Consider the following 14,456-nt stretch of genomic DNA (forward strand, 5'->3'; position numbering starts at 1 on the left):
TGTTTTTTTTTTTAATATGTCATAGTTCATGGGTTATGGAAAACATGAAAAATAAACCCCAGAAAGAGACTTGGTACGGTAGCCAAACATGTACACACCCCCCGTCTAGTCCCAACATTCCCCCAGAGACAGCGATGATTGGATTTGTCTGGACGCTCTGTTCTTGCCTCACGATAGAACGTTCTTTGAAAAGTTAGAGAAATCGATGCAGGGAGCTGAAGGAGAGAATCAGCCTATTCTCTCCGTCCCGGAGGGTTACCACAGTGCCGAATATATTACACCTCTGTTGAAGTATACTGGATTTTTAACGCCAGCGAATTTCAGCAGTACATCAAACCCTGCCCATTATCCAGAAATCATTGAGTGAAATATTTATGTAATATCTTCAACAGCCCTCTGATAGTCTCCAATTATTCCTTAAAGTGTCAGTTCTCATAAAGAGAAGCATTCTGTGTTTTCTGTTTCTGCGTGCACAGTTCTGTGTCCTCTAACAAATATATTTTGGTTGTTAGCTTCAACAAACAATTCAGTCAGTAATACAACTCAAAATGTAAATGTTTGTACCTTAAGGGAGCTTGGCTTTCTTTAATCTCTTTTTCCCTATGAACTATGTTGAGTTTTGCCATGGGTTAAATCAATCACTGACAGAATATTTCCTCACACTGTACTGTATATTAATCATCAGTTAATATATATTCAAAGGTGCAAGAAAGAAATAAAGTGTGCGTGAGTGTGAATTGGTTTTACCAATTAAAAACCTGCAGAAAGATTTATATAGAAGATCAAATGCTGTGAAGACTATATTGAAAAAAGAGATGTGGGTGAAAAACAGCTGTTTATGATGCTAATTATATTATCACACGGTCTTTATGATAATAATAATAGTAATAATAATAATACACAAGGGTAGTACAACACAAACAAACATGAAAGTAATAAAATAAAGTAATGAAGCAGTAAAAGGTCAGTAAAACCTAATAAAACAGTAGGGTAAACAGTCAAATTTCAAAATGTAGAACAGTTGACAGTTGTGAATGGCTGGCAGTGGAGCTGGGCAATGCCACAACCAACTGAGTGGGACCACTGGCCACAGTTACATTACATTACACTACAGGCATTTAGCAGATGCTAATGCTTATCCAGAGTGACTTACACAACTATTACATAGCATTTTTTTTTACATAGCATCCATTTACACAGCTGGGTATATACTGAAGCAATCCAGGTTCAGCACCTTGCTCAAGGGTACAACGGCAGTGTCCTACCGGGCAATGGAAACTGCGACCTTTCGGTTACAAGCCCAGTTCATTACCCACTGTGCTACACTGCCGCCAGTGACTGGAGTACTTCAATCAGCCAGAGTGAAAGTACCTAATCACATATCAGCCGACCCCACAGGTCCACTGGGTGCTGGCAAGACTGCCTGCTCAGTGTATTCAGTGTATTCCTCTGACTCATGTCTGTGAGCGCTCAACTGGTGAATGAAGGAGAGCATCTACAAGGAGGAAAAAACATGAATTTTACTCATTTTGTCTTATACCCCATAGACCTATTTATATTTATCTATTTATCTATCTTTATACCCATCTGTCTGTCTGTCTGTCTGTCTATATCATTTGTCCTCTAAATTAAGTTTCTGTCCTGGAACCTTGTTGGAACACATATTGTTTCTATAACAAAGGGAGACATGCTGTAAATGAATACAGAAGACTACAGCTATGAAATGCTTACTAAACATGTCCACATAATTATTTCCCAGAGGTCCTCATTAGATGATTTGGTTTTAAAATTGTACCAGCTCTAAATATAAATTCACATTCTCCCTAGACAGTGATATGGGCATGGATGTACAACTAGGCCCGCAAACAAGAGAAACAAAGGAGACACACACTCACACCGATCAACCGAAGGAAATACATACAAAAAAAAAAAAATTCTCCCTGAAAAGAAAGCAGTTGCACTCTCCAGGATAGTGGAAAAAGGTTGTTGACATTTCATAGGGCATCAAGTGAACCAAAGTCTAAGCGAGACTGACTGAGTGTAAAATACCTTCGACATGAACACAAAATGCAGTTCCAAAATTTCGGTTGCTCTTCCGAAAGGTCAAAGGAGCTGGGCGATTCTAGAAAAGAGCAATTTCTATCTATTTAACTTGCCAAGGACACGCCGGGGTGTGTTAAAAGAAGACTTTTGGATGCCTTCTTGATAACAATTATGGAGCTCACAACCTTTTGGGACAATGAATGGTACAATGGCACCAGCAAATGAAGGAATTACACTGAAATGGATGTAAATTGACGTCAGAGATTCGACAGGGAAATAATATATGACGTCCAACGCGTGTAGCACCTCAATTGACGTTTGAAATTTCTGATCAGTTAAAAAAAAAATTACATTTAAAATTAAATTTATCTTTAAAGATAGCCTTCATTGCCACAGTGGAAACATGAAAGAGCATTTGATGACCTGTCTTTTTTGTCTGTTTGAGGAAGGGATTTTGGGCAAATCATGTCAAAACGTTTCCCTAAAAAACCAACAAACAGCACTACTGGCCATTTTTTTATATGAATGAACAGCGGAACAGACACAAAGCATAATGAAATATGATAATATGGCATGGTAGGCCTTATGTTTTGTGAATATCCCGCACACATCAGGATATCACCACATGCCAACAACAGGAAAACGATGCACTGTTTATGTACAAACACAGAGGCAATGCAAATATCAGATGGGGTACTTTGCACAGTAAGTGGGAAAAGAAAAATAATGTGCGCAGTTTCAAACTTAACAGTTGCTGTTTCTTTTTTGTCGGTGGGGGTTGGGGGCGGGGGTGATAGGAAACAAACTAAGAAATACAATTCGGAAATGGTGACAATAGTTTTAAAAACGCAGCTGTTTTTCTTCACTCAGAATCTTCACTGCCACTTAGTGGCGTTGATGGCTCTCTGAGGAAAGCTTAAATTTATTTCCTGCAACAAATAACGCACAATGCCCCACAAGTAATTCCACATCCAAACATCTGGGGACTTGATTTCTGTGAAAGTAATTTTAAGGTCCAACGAGTGAACATACACACTGCGCAAAATAAAACAATCAAAATCGTTACGGTGTGCATTATAATTGCAAATAGGAGCTTGAATATAACAAGATTTTGCTCATATGATGGGAAAATGAAACAAAATAACAACTTGGCCTGATTTGGTCAATAACTTTGCTGTCAACGTGTGGACATTTTCCAACGACTGCTGCGAATTACTATGAGAGCCGAATAAATATGCATCTGTGCTGGTTGCTAAGGGAATTTACAAAACACATTGACAACGAATGAGAACAGGTGCAGAACCAAAATGGCCGAATACAAGTCAAAGGGAAATGGTAAAACTATTCCCAACAGTATGTAGACCGTACTTGAAATACCTTGCTTGGTTTTGGTCCCCAAGGTATTATAAAGTGAAAACATTATGTGAAGAAGTTTCACTAAAAAACAATCACGGCACAAACAGCACTAATGGCCATTTTTATATGAATGAACTGCCTTCCTACTGTCATCAAATTATGCTAATAACATGAAATTAGAGCATCCTTTCCAGTACCATGCTCAGACAATGGCATAAAACTTATTTTCACAGTCTACAATTACAAAAAAAAAAAAACTATATAAAGACCTAATACAGAAGAAAAAATACACAGGAAAGAAACAAGAAAATGTGAATTATTTTCATTTCGCTGTGGTGAGTGCTAATCATAAACTGTTTTTTGCAAACACCACTCGAGTGTCCCCCCAATATTGAGGAGCTGTAAAAACTGTCTCCCAATTATCTCAGTTTCAGATATGTGAAATAATTATTTAAACGCCTTTAAATTATTTAATAGTTTCTTTATTACTATTATTATTATTATTATTATTAGTCAAGTCAAGTCACTTTTATTTGTATAGCACATTTAAAAACAACAGGAGTTGTGCCAAAGTGCTTTCCAGTTACTACAATACAATACAGCAAACCACAACAAAATTACATCACAATACAATACATGTATTAACAATACAACATAACAAATAAAAAGAATAAGGAGGAAGAGGACAAAAGTACAGGATAAAATCAATTTAAGAAAGACTGAATAAGACCTGCAACAGATTTAAAACGCAGTGAGAGGATGTTAAAAATAACTAAATAAATTAAGGGTGGAGAAAACCGTAGGGCAACCTCAAACTGCACTAAAAGCAAGAGAAAAAAGGTGGATCTTTAAATGTGATTTAAAATGATCAATGGTGGGACAGGACTTAATGTGGGACGGGAGATTGTCCAGAGCGTGGGGGCAGCAACAGAGAAAGCCCGATCCCCTTTAGTTTTAAGACGTGAGTGGGGGACTGAGAGGAGTTGCTTTGCTAGTGACCTGGGAGCAGAATATGGAGTCAGTAGATCAGTGATGTACTGTGGAGCTAATCCATTTAGGGCTTTAAATACAAATAGTAAAATTTTAAAATCATTCCTATATTTCACCGATAGCCAATGCTATGCTTATTATTATTATTATTATTATTATTATTATTATTATTATTATTATTAATAATAATTTATTTTTATTTATTTTTTAACAAAAAGTAACACGAATTTAAAGAAAGTAACACGAATTTGAGATGTTTGGTGGTTTGTAGATTACTGTTTACATTACTGCCATCCCGCTGCCACATTGGTCCCAGGTAATTTAAGGGGGGAAGACTAAATGATCGGTGTTCATTAGGGGGCAGTATTGCATTGTATGACGAAATGGAAGCTTACGCAAGCTTGCCTTCTAGCATTTTGAACTTGAAAGCACGGTATAGTTTGAGCACTGACGATGGCATTGCTGCGCGTGTCAGCATCACCTCGGCTGTTCGCCTTGAGGTTGGCGAGAATTTTTCAAGTTTAGCCAGATCTGAACTATGACAAAGCGGAATAATACAAAAAAATGTACAAGTACGAAACAGCCTGTGGTCTTTTTCCCCTCAAGGTACTTTTTTCTGGAAGCGTTCTTTTGCTTGACACGAAAATTATCTCCTTCGTATAGACTACTGTAAAATGTAATTTGGCTAACGAGTGCGTTGTCTGTTTCCTGAAACGGTTAACTGCCGATATCTAAAATAGACCGCTTCAACGGTGCAGCCTAGTGTTGAAATTTGAGTTTAAAATCAGACTAAAATATATACAAAACTAAAACAAACAAAAAAATGCTATATTTAGGGTAAATTGAGGGATATCTCAGATAATTTTAGCACTGTGGCAAGTTCCGTCCTGTCGCAATAGCAGATTGCGTTCTTTAGGACCGAGGGGACAACTGCCTGGCTCGTGTTGCTCTGTAAATCACTATCAAGAGAACATTCAACACGCTCGCATAGCAGCATCCATCCTCCACAACATTTATACCCTGTCTTTTTATTCCAAAACGGCTGTCATTCGTCAAACCAGCAAAAAGGCAGAATGTACATAATATTTCTTCAGCACCGTGTGTGCGTAAAATAAAAAATCTGCAAGAGGAAGTCGATTGTTTTTGTTGATTCACCATATATGCGTGGACGTGCATCGAAACTGTAAGCGGGAGTACGACAGAACGGACACTTGGGACTTTGGTGTAAACTCTTGAAAAGAATCCGCAGGGTCCTGGACATAAACTGGATAGCCCACTGCAGGGACATTTATGTGCCGTTAACTGGGAGAACTGCTACTTGCCGTTGCGCGGAGGGCTAGCTAATGTTTGGCACGGGGAATGCTCTTAAGCAGAACGCTCTTTCACCTTGGAAGGTAAGTGCACGAGCGTTACTAGTCAGATCACGAACTTGTACAGCAATTGAATGAATGCACCAAGATGACATCAGTGCCTCAGAACCCACTGTAGGGTTTTTACTAGGTAGACGGTCTACAAGAAGAAACGCGACTGTTGTTACTCATATTATGAAAAGGCATCATCTGACATTGAACTGTGTATTCAATGTTTGAATCAGGACAACGATAAAGGGTGTCATGTGCGCTGCTATTACATAGGGGCGGAATAATCTTGACCAGGCGGATACAATGAAAGCATGGATAGGTATCCGATATGGCCAGTCATTTTAAATGATGCATACGTCCAGATAACTGCTGTGTGATAAATGGCTTCCTAATGTCAATCACATTAGTGTACAATATTCCGGTCGCGATACGATCTTTGCTTTTAGAGCGGAACTTGGGCCGTTATCGTGCTGGCAACACTCCTGTAACTGAAATTGTCCAAGGACTAATGTTAAGCACCACGGACAGCTCCTACAATTAACGATAGACCCCAACAACTCCTTTTTTGCATCAGCATTTAGTGAACGCATATGGTATACGTGGAGTAGTCTAGCCTAACAGTATCAAGCAGTCAAATTAGCTTATGTGTTTAAGAAACATTTGAAAGACGCTTATGGATTATGTGATAATTTACATCATGTAAATGCAGTCTAGGCTATTTGCGATAATGTGGGCTTTAACAGAATATAGAATTTGAATGAATAAATCGCATTATCTCGGTATATCCTTGAATAATAGTCAAATATCATGGGATACTGTATTTGAAGCACTGGCAGACCAGCCTGCCTTTTTGCTGTGGGATTTTTATTTTATTTTTTAACATATGAACAAGAAACTACTCTAAATAAAAATAAAACTAAGTAGATCGAATGTTTGAATACAGGCACAAATAACTTAATGAATTCAAGTAAGCCTAATAAAAAAAAAGTGATATACACTTCCATGAAGGAAAGTATACACTGAGGCAGTATGGTGCTTTTGTCGAACACAAGAGTTGGGACCCAATATTCAATAGGCAGTGTTGACAGACATTTTCTCTCATATGTTCTCTCATATTAAACTACGTAAGGCTGTCTTCGAACAATTTCTTCTTGTGTTGCTTCTATAAGCCGCTGATCGAGAACACTGATCGAGAACACCTTTGGTTGACCTTAAATATTTGCAGCACTGGATTGTGCGGAGATGTAACAGTATCCTTTAGTTGCGGTAAATCGGCCGAGCAGTCTACTATGAGTAGGAATGGATTACAGCGCGTGGCCTATGGGCCTATGGGGCCAAGGGCCATCCAATCCACAGGCTATAGCGATGAGTCTTTCTCCGGTATAGCAGGTTGTAAATATAGCTTACACTGCCTACATTTCGTCATATAAAATATCGTCAATAAAAATCTTAAAACGAGGAAAGATATATAGGCTACATGGTATTGTTTCCTTTGCACAGAGTGAACACTGATGGCCAAACCAGATGTTATTGGCGTGGAAAGTCATGTTTTGCCTTGACATAAACAGAAAGCACGTCACAGTAATATACTGATTTAGTCAGTAGGCTACATCTAGCCTAGCTTTGTCTCGTCACATTGGTTTCTTCATGCTCCTCCGGTCCACTTTTCCGCTCCCGTCACAATACATGTACAATTAAATAAATGACAGCTCTATGCACCGCCAATAGTGTGCCAAAACCTAAAATTTGGATGAAGTCTTCCGACTGTACACGCCATGCGGCGGTTCCTAGTCATACAGGCTAAAACATAACGTAAGAGTGACGTTTCATTCTATATTCACATTTGCAATTAACACAGTTGACTGCGTTTTAATTAACCTGTATTTTTGCGGTAGCCAATTTTAACCAATTGCTGGTTTCAATTTTAGTTCGTGATCAGCTGGTGCTGAACAGCTGGCAAAGTGACGAAAAACTAACGCTTCATTAAACTTGATAGCGTAGAGGGAGAAGCTCTTGTTTAGCGATTGGATTAAATCAGAAGCAACAGATTACGTATAACAGCCAAGTACGTTTCTCGGTTTAGCACAGTATTCCTAAAAGCTAATGTGACAAAGTGATTTGTTAATCGCGTAAATAGCTGTTTATCAATGTCTAATTAACATCTTGTTTCTGTTTGGAGAAAGTACTGTTGACATAGGCCTACTGTTGTGGCAAGTCTAATTGATCATTAGCGAGCGAGAAGTGGTTATTCCAAACTGTATTTCAAAATACATTTGTCTCTAAAACTATTGCAATTTATGCACACCTTCCTCCACCATAAAACAACATTGTCTCTCCGGGGTTCAAAAGTCAATTGCCATGCTGACAGAAACTGAACTAACTTGATTAGTCTTGGCTGTGGCTGACTCACTGAAGAACACATCAGGATAGAAAATGTCAATAGCATATCATAACTAATTCATTTCATGCTGTAATTCATAATTCTTCTGTAGGGTATACTGTACCCTTTCAAGTGCTAAAACTCCAATTCGGGTACACTGAGCACAGAACTTCACATAGACATAATTTCCTAAATCCATAACCCGACTGTGACAGAAAGCTGAGTGTTTTCATTGTAAGTTCCAATTTATTTCCAGTGTTTTTCTGGATGTGAAATACCGAAATATAAATTGACAAATAGATTGACCTATGCTCGTTTTTTAAAGGGTAGAGTCAGGGGCCCCACAAGGGATTTTGGGCCCGATGAACAGATTTCACATTGAGCCCCACCGCCCATGAAAATCCTATGTTCTAATAATTCTTGAGGGCCCCTGTCTGTTAGGGCCCTTGGAATCCTCCTAACTTTCCCCTATATGGCGTCTTTGCATACAATACCTTAGTCAAGGGTATCGTAAAACCTTCAGCACGGTTTTCTTTCTGATGATCTACAAAGATTTATTCAAAGCACCAATAAAGTCTAACTTTGCTGCTTCTCTGCTGCACTTTTGTATCTACTGATGTTGTCCAACTGGAGTCATTCTCTAAGCCCTTCTCACTTTTTATCTTACGCAAAATTGAGACAAATAAGAACTGCTAATAAGTGCCTAAACTCCAGAGGGTCAAAGTAACACATTTACGTCGATGAACTGCTGTATGTATGCGTGTGTAAAATGCAATGACTCAGTATGTGTAAACTGAGAATCTACTGTATGCAATTAGTTAATGAGCTCTTCAGTCTGCGTTTCATTGCCCCTTCCTGATTGGTCCATTTAAAATTTGCTAAACCCTTTGTCATTCATAAAAAGTTTCAAAGGACGAGTAAAACAAGCTGGGGCCGCATCGGCTCTTGGATCACTCTTCAGCTCTCGACTGAACAGTGCCTTTTAAAAGGTCTTTGCAAGTGAGACAAAAAACTGCCATAATGAAGAAAATTAATATTTATACAGTCCATTACGCCTCACCAGAAATGCCCTGACACGTTCCAGTGAAGTGTCAAATTGGTTGCTGGGCAGCGGGGGGGGGGGGGGGGGGGGGGGGGGGGCTCTTGAATGCTGGGGACTTTAGCAAAAACAGGGGGCCCCCAATCTGCAGGTCCGTCCTTTTCACGACCCTGAAGCGGATTCCGCAGCGTTCCGCAGCATTCCACAGCATTCCACAGCATTCCGCAGACAAATACCGCTGCAGAATTCCGGCATTCCGAAGTGAGGAGGACCTCGGCAGAGGAAGCATAGGATGGGGGGGGGGGGGATGAGTGGCTCCCGCATCCGCTGCTTACGCAGAAAGACACTAATTTGCATGCCAGGAAAACAAGAGCTCGCAAAAATCTATTGAAGGATGGAGAGAAAAGGGGCGGAGGGACAGGGGGTGTGTGGGGGCGGGAACAGGGGGGGGGGGGGAGGGGCTGGCCCTGCACGCAGAGGCGACTCTGCCCTTGATGTTGTGGACGAGCTCCCAGTCCTGTGACATCATGACTCAGAGCTGTATAGCATTGCTTTGCCCCCCCCACCCCCCCCCACCCCCACCCCCACCCCCGCCTATAAATCTTTATTTACCCTCGCTTCATCTTTGAACAGAGATCCTCAATCCACATTTACTGTTTGCTCCTCATAAAAAAAAAAAAACCTGCTCAAAACAAAATAGGCTTCCATTCCGTTGTAATTCTGCAGAGAAAACATTTTTGTTTGTCATTGAGGTACTGTATCCCCTGTGACTGTGCCGTAGAAAATGATTAATTGACATGACGTCACTAAGTAGATCAAAACCGCAGCTTTGCATTTTGCAGGTCTGTGGCAGTTCAGATGAAGCTTACTTGGCTGAATATTAACGTGGTGACGGTCTTTGTTGCCAGTGATATTCGCTGAGCGGATGTCAGTACAAGTTGTTCGTGGTGGCATTTTGAACGAGACTAAATCTATGCAATACGCAGAAATCATAGCAATATCCGCGCCATCTGCATAATGCCCCCACAGTGCCTTTTAATCATATGTTTAGCATAGAAAGTGTAGAATTACAGACGGGGATAACAGATTAATGAAAAACGAGAAGACTTGAAATTTAAGCCTTAAGCCAGAACGTTCTGCTACAGGCTAGCTTTGAACCTGCCACCACTGATTAATTTTTCACGTATTATAATGTAGAAAGAGTAAAACGTAAAGTGATTTTTCACCAATATGCAGCAAAAATGCCAGTGTTAAATTATCTGTGATACAGTTATTATAACTAATATTGCTCATGCGGTCCCCACTGGACTCATATAAACTTGTAGAGTTGATTGAACACCGACGAGATGAGTTTTCTGCGTATTCACATTTCTCCACAGCGCTTCGTGGAGCCTTGTCCTTCTTCTCACCTGTCGATTTCTTTTTTTTCGGGACTGCCTGCAGGAAAGCCCTCTCCTCCTCACCTATGCCTTCCCAAAGACCTCAGTGAGGAGGAGTGGGTCAAAGAGAGGGACCAACTGAAACCACCCCCCCCCCCCACCGCGGGCCCAACAGAGCCGAGGATGGAGGGATCGACGGAGGAGAAGAGCGGGGGAGGAGAGCCGGGTCCGGGGTCGGGGTCGGGCTGCAGGTGCAACGGACTGATAAACACGCGCAGCCTGGCGGAGACCCGGGAGGGGCTGGTGTCCGTGTACTCGGCCCCCCAGTACCAGGGCCACGTGGTGGCGAACCCGTCGCCCCAGCCGGAGAGGAACGGGAAGGGCGGGGGCGGGGGCGGGCCCCCCCCGCAGCTGCTCAACCCCAGCGCCCTGCCCCGGGCCGTGGACCCCCGCTTCCGGCCCGACCTCATCCTGTACCCCGAGGGCGTGCTGAAGGCCTGGGGGGAGGGGGACTGCTGCGAGACCACCTTCATCGAGGACCTGTCGCCGCCGCCGCCGCCGCCCGCCAAGGACGGGCTGCTGTTCGCCGACGGCAGGTTCCTGGAGCTGGCGGGCGAGGACGGCAAGATCCAGACGCTCTCGTACGACGTGGACGAGGAGGAGGAGTTCCAGGAGCTGGAGGTGGGTCCGTGGGCATGGGGTGGGGGGGTGGGTCCTGTATAAAATCTAATCGTCATTGCTTGTTTTGCGGAGACTTGAGCTAGCTGACTTACAGCAGCTCTGCACCAAGTTCAGCTGCATATGAGAGGAGACAAAATTCGAAAGCGCATGATAAATTTGACACGGTCCAAACAACACAGTGCGGTATCACAAAAACTGCCGGTGGCAATATTAGCCTTTATGTTTTCTTTAGTCTAATATAGAAGCAAAATCTAAATCCGTCATTCTCAAAGGTTTCGCATTCCTTGAGGTGGACCTTATCCAGTAAAGCAAGATAAATATTCTGCAGCTGGAACAAGCAAGGAGACTATTTACATCTCATCACTGACAGATTGTGATGGGAGGAAACTGTAAACAGGCACAAATATTTATGAATGCTTATGCTAAGGTTAATGCAGGCACAGTATGAAGTAAAGCTTAAGCTTGATATGCTGTCAGAAACGTGTAAAAAAAAAAAATAGAGAATTAGGGGACTCGTTGAAACAAAAATACACAGAAGTTCAGTCAGTCAGTCACAATCTAGCTTTCATTTTCCCCTTTAACTGGGCACCATTTTAAACAAATGAAGAGCTTCCAGGAACAGGAGACTGTAGTGAATATGCTTTTCAAGCCAGGAATGAGTCAGAAAAGCGTTTGTACCACGGAGGTGGACCAGAGGGAGGTGGGAGGGGAGGGGGGGGCAGCGGGTAGTGGGAGCAGCGAGTCCACATGATTAAACTCCGCCCCCCTGCTCCCCCCCACCCCCCCTTAGAGCTTTCCCTCCCCCATATAGACAGCAGGAGGAGGCATAGCAGAATAGGAGAGACCTGGGTTTTGATGAGCAAAAGTTCTCCAGGAGCGTTCCATGCGAAGTGGAGAGGAGCGGTTTGTCAGGGATACGGGGTGGAGGGGGGGTGGGGGGGGGGTGGGGGAGCAGTCGGGGCGGGCGGGGGGGGGTGCTTAGAGGTCTGTGCGGCAGGTTCCCGCTGCAGCCCGGCTGCTGCCTCCATCTGTCGCGAGTCAGCGGCGTAACCCCCCCCCCCCCCCCCCAGACAAGCGGCGTGGAACGAGACGCGGGATTGGAACGGGGAGGCGGTGGGGTGGGGGGGGGCGGTGGGGCGGTCTGCTGTAGCCGGGAGCGGCCGGGTCTGACGGAAGCGCCGTGTTCTAATTGACCCCGGGGTGCAGTCGCAGGAAGCAGCAGCGGCCCCGTTATTGGTTTTTACGAGGGCGGGGGCACATTTTTAAACGCCGGTCCATCGCTCATTTGCTCGGCGGACGCCCCGTTACCCGGGGCGACGTACGACGCGCCGCCGACGCGCGGCTGCTCGACCGACCGGACGTTTTTTTCGGCCAAAAGAAATTCCGCCCGTTCTACATCGTCCGCAAGGTTGCGCGCGTGAGCGCAGCTGTCCTCCGGGACGCTAACCTCCAACCTTCTGGCTAACAGCACAGGTCCGCGACCAGCGCGGCACGCTGCCGTTCACATCAAGCGCGGGGATATGATTACCCATCCTGCTTTGTTATTTCTAAAGAAAATAATAATAATAATTTTCCCTGAGGGTGCCTGCACAGTGAAATTGTCAGTATTAAATTAAACTCTAGCAGAGTTTACGTGAGTTCACGCAACAGGAAACGTGCTCTTGTCAGTATACGGTGTTCTATATATCAGATTTATTTCACACCCCAGCATACTGTAATGTGGTGACTGGAGAGATCGAAGCAGCAGTAACCTAGGAAACTACTTTGTTTTTTTTAATGATAGTCCAGGCTTGAACCTATGGCTACTGACTCCAGTCCGCACTCCTCCGACCCTTCACCAGCTGAGCCACAGGTTCCATTATCTTGCTACAGGCGCTATATGTGAACGAAGGGTTTGGTAAAGATGAAAACAGTCCCGTTGTTATCTGAACGTTAGTGCCTGTTCATTGTACAGTAATTGCTGAATGATTCTGCTTGCATAAAAAAAGCGGAAATCAATGACTGTTAACAGAGAGAGGTAGCAATTTATGCTGCAATATGTTGCATGTGAAATATGATTCTGTTTTATCTACTTCATAGATGGGATCAAAAGTGTCCTTCAAGCACAGGGTGGCAGCTAATGATTTCATATTAACAATAAACAATACAGGAGTATTCCCAGCAGCTAAATAATTAACTCGAACAATTAATAAAAATGCAACAGGATACGTCCATACCTTTTAATTTATTTTCATTAGTCGAGCCCAACTCGGTTAGTTACAATTAGAATTTAGGAATTTATAAATGGAAGAATCGTTAGGAGAGATAACGCTTCGTTCAAACACAATGGTTACTTCCTACGCTCAAGTCTTATGTTTAACTCTTTAAGTTTTAAAAGATCACAACTGTGCGATTGTAATATTCTTAACTGAAGATTCTATTGCTGATGTAACAATCACTGCTGATAACTGAAAACAAAAATTCAGTTCTAGAACACTGACTTAAAATATATTTTTTTTAAAAACAAAGGTTGTTCCTGTCTGCCTGGCTGGTCGTTGGGACGGTGGGCTTGTTGTACCTGGATGGTGTCCTTTGGCAGCTTGCTGTGCCCGCTTTGCTCAGCTTGCTCAGTCTCACCCCGGGTCTTCCATCACCAGCGCCGCACGAGGAGGTCCATTAGCCTGATTGAAAAACGCGAGTCCTAATAGCCTACCAGACAATGCCTCATGTGAAATCACGTCCCCTCGGCGTGGGGGTCTGGGCTGTTTCCAGGGCCTCCGAATCCACCCTGTAGATTTAAAGGAGAGGAGGAGATGCGAGGTAGAATAAATCGGCAACAAAAAAAAAGTGCTGATGATGATTACGTCCCAGGGTAGAATATGTGGGTCTTCCTGAGTTGGGGTGCGGTCTTCCTTAGTTGGGGTGGGACTTCTGTCCCCGCACAGGCAAGCAGCTTGGTAACATGGAAAAGGAAATCTAACGGAACTAGCAGTAAGACTACTCTCCCACCCTTTCTGCCGATGGCAGAAGATTAAATGCAGACAGTTATTTTCTTTGAAAGAGGGGAAAAAATGAGGCTTGGAATGGAAAAAAACACCAAAGAATTAGCTAGTGTGCTAGAGTTGCTTGAGTGACATTTTCTTCTCCGCAGGTAGAAACATTTTTTCTCATTTTTCAACCCGAACGAAATGACAACCCCGATAAGAAGGTAATTCTATTTAACATCTCCACGCAAGCCTTGCAAAAAC

The 14,456-nt window shown here is 42.9% G+C and overlaps 1 protein-coding gene across 1 annotated transcript in view; it reads left to right on the forward strand.

The window, feature by feature from the left end:
* Positions 1 to 4,804: 4,804 nt before the first annotated feature.
* Positions 4,805 to 14,456, forward strand: part of LOC118217621 (synapse differentiation-inducing gene protein 1) — a 39,699-nt gene continuing 30,047 nt past the window's right edge. Inside the window, exons 1-2 of the mRNA XM_035399541.1 lie at positions 4,805 to 5,783; positions 10,613 to 11,229. Of these exons, the coding sequence (XP_035255432.1) occupies positions 10,732 to 11,229 (498 nt within the window). The 5' untranslated portion in view covers positions 4,805 to 5,783; positions 10,613 to 10,731. The remainder of the gene's footprint in view (positions 5,784 to 10,612; positions 11,230 to 14,456) is intronic.

Source organism: Anguilla anguilla, chromosome 18, assembly GCF_013347855.1.
Source record: "Anguilla anguilla isolate fAngAng1 chromosome 18, fAngAng1.pri, whole genome shotgun sequence".
Taxonomy (NCBI): Eukaryota; Metazoa; Chordata; class Actinopteri; order Anguilliformes; family Anguillidae; genus Anguilla; species Anguilla anguilla.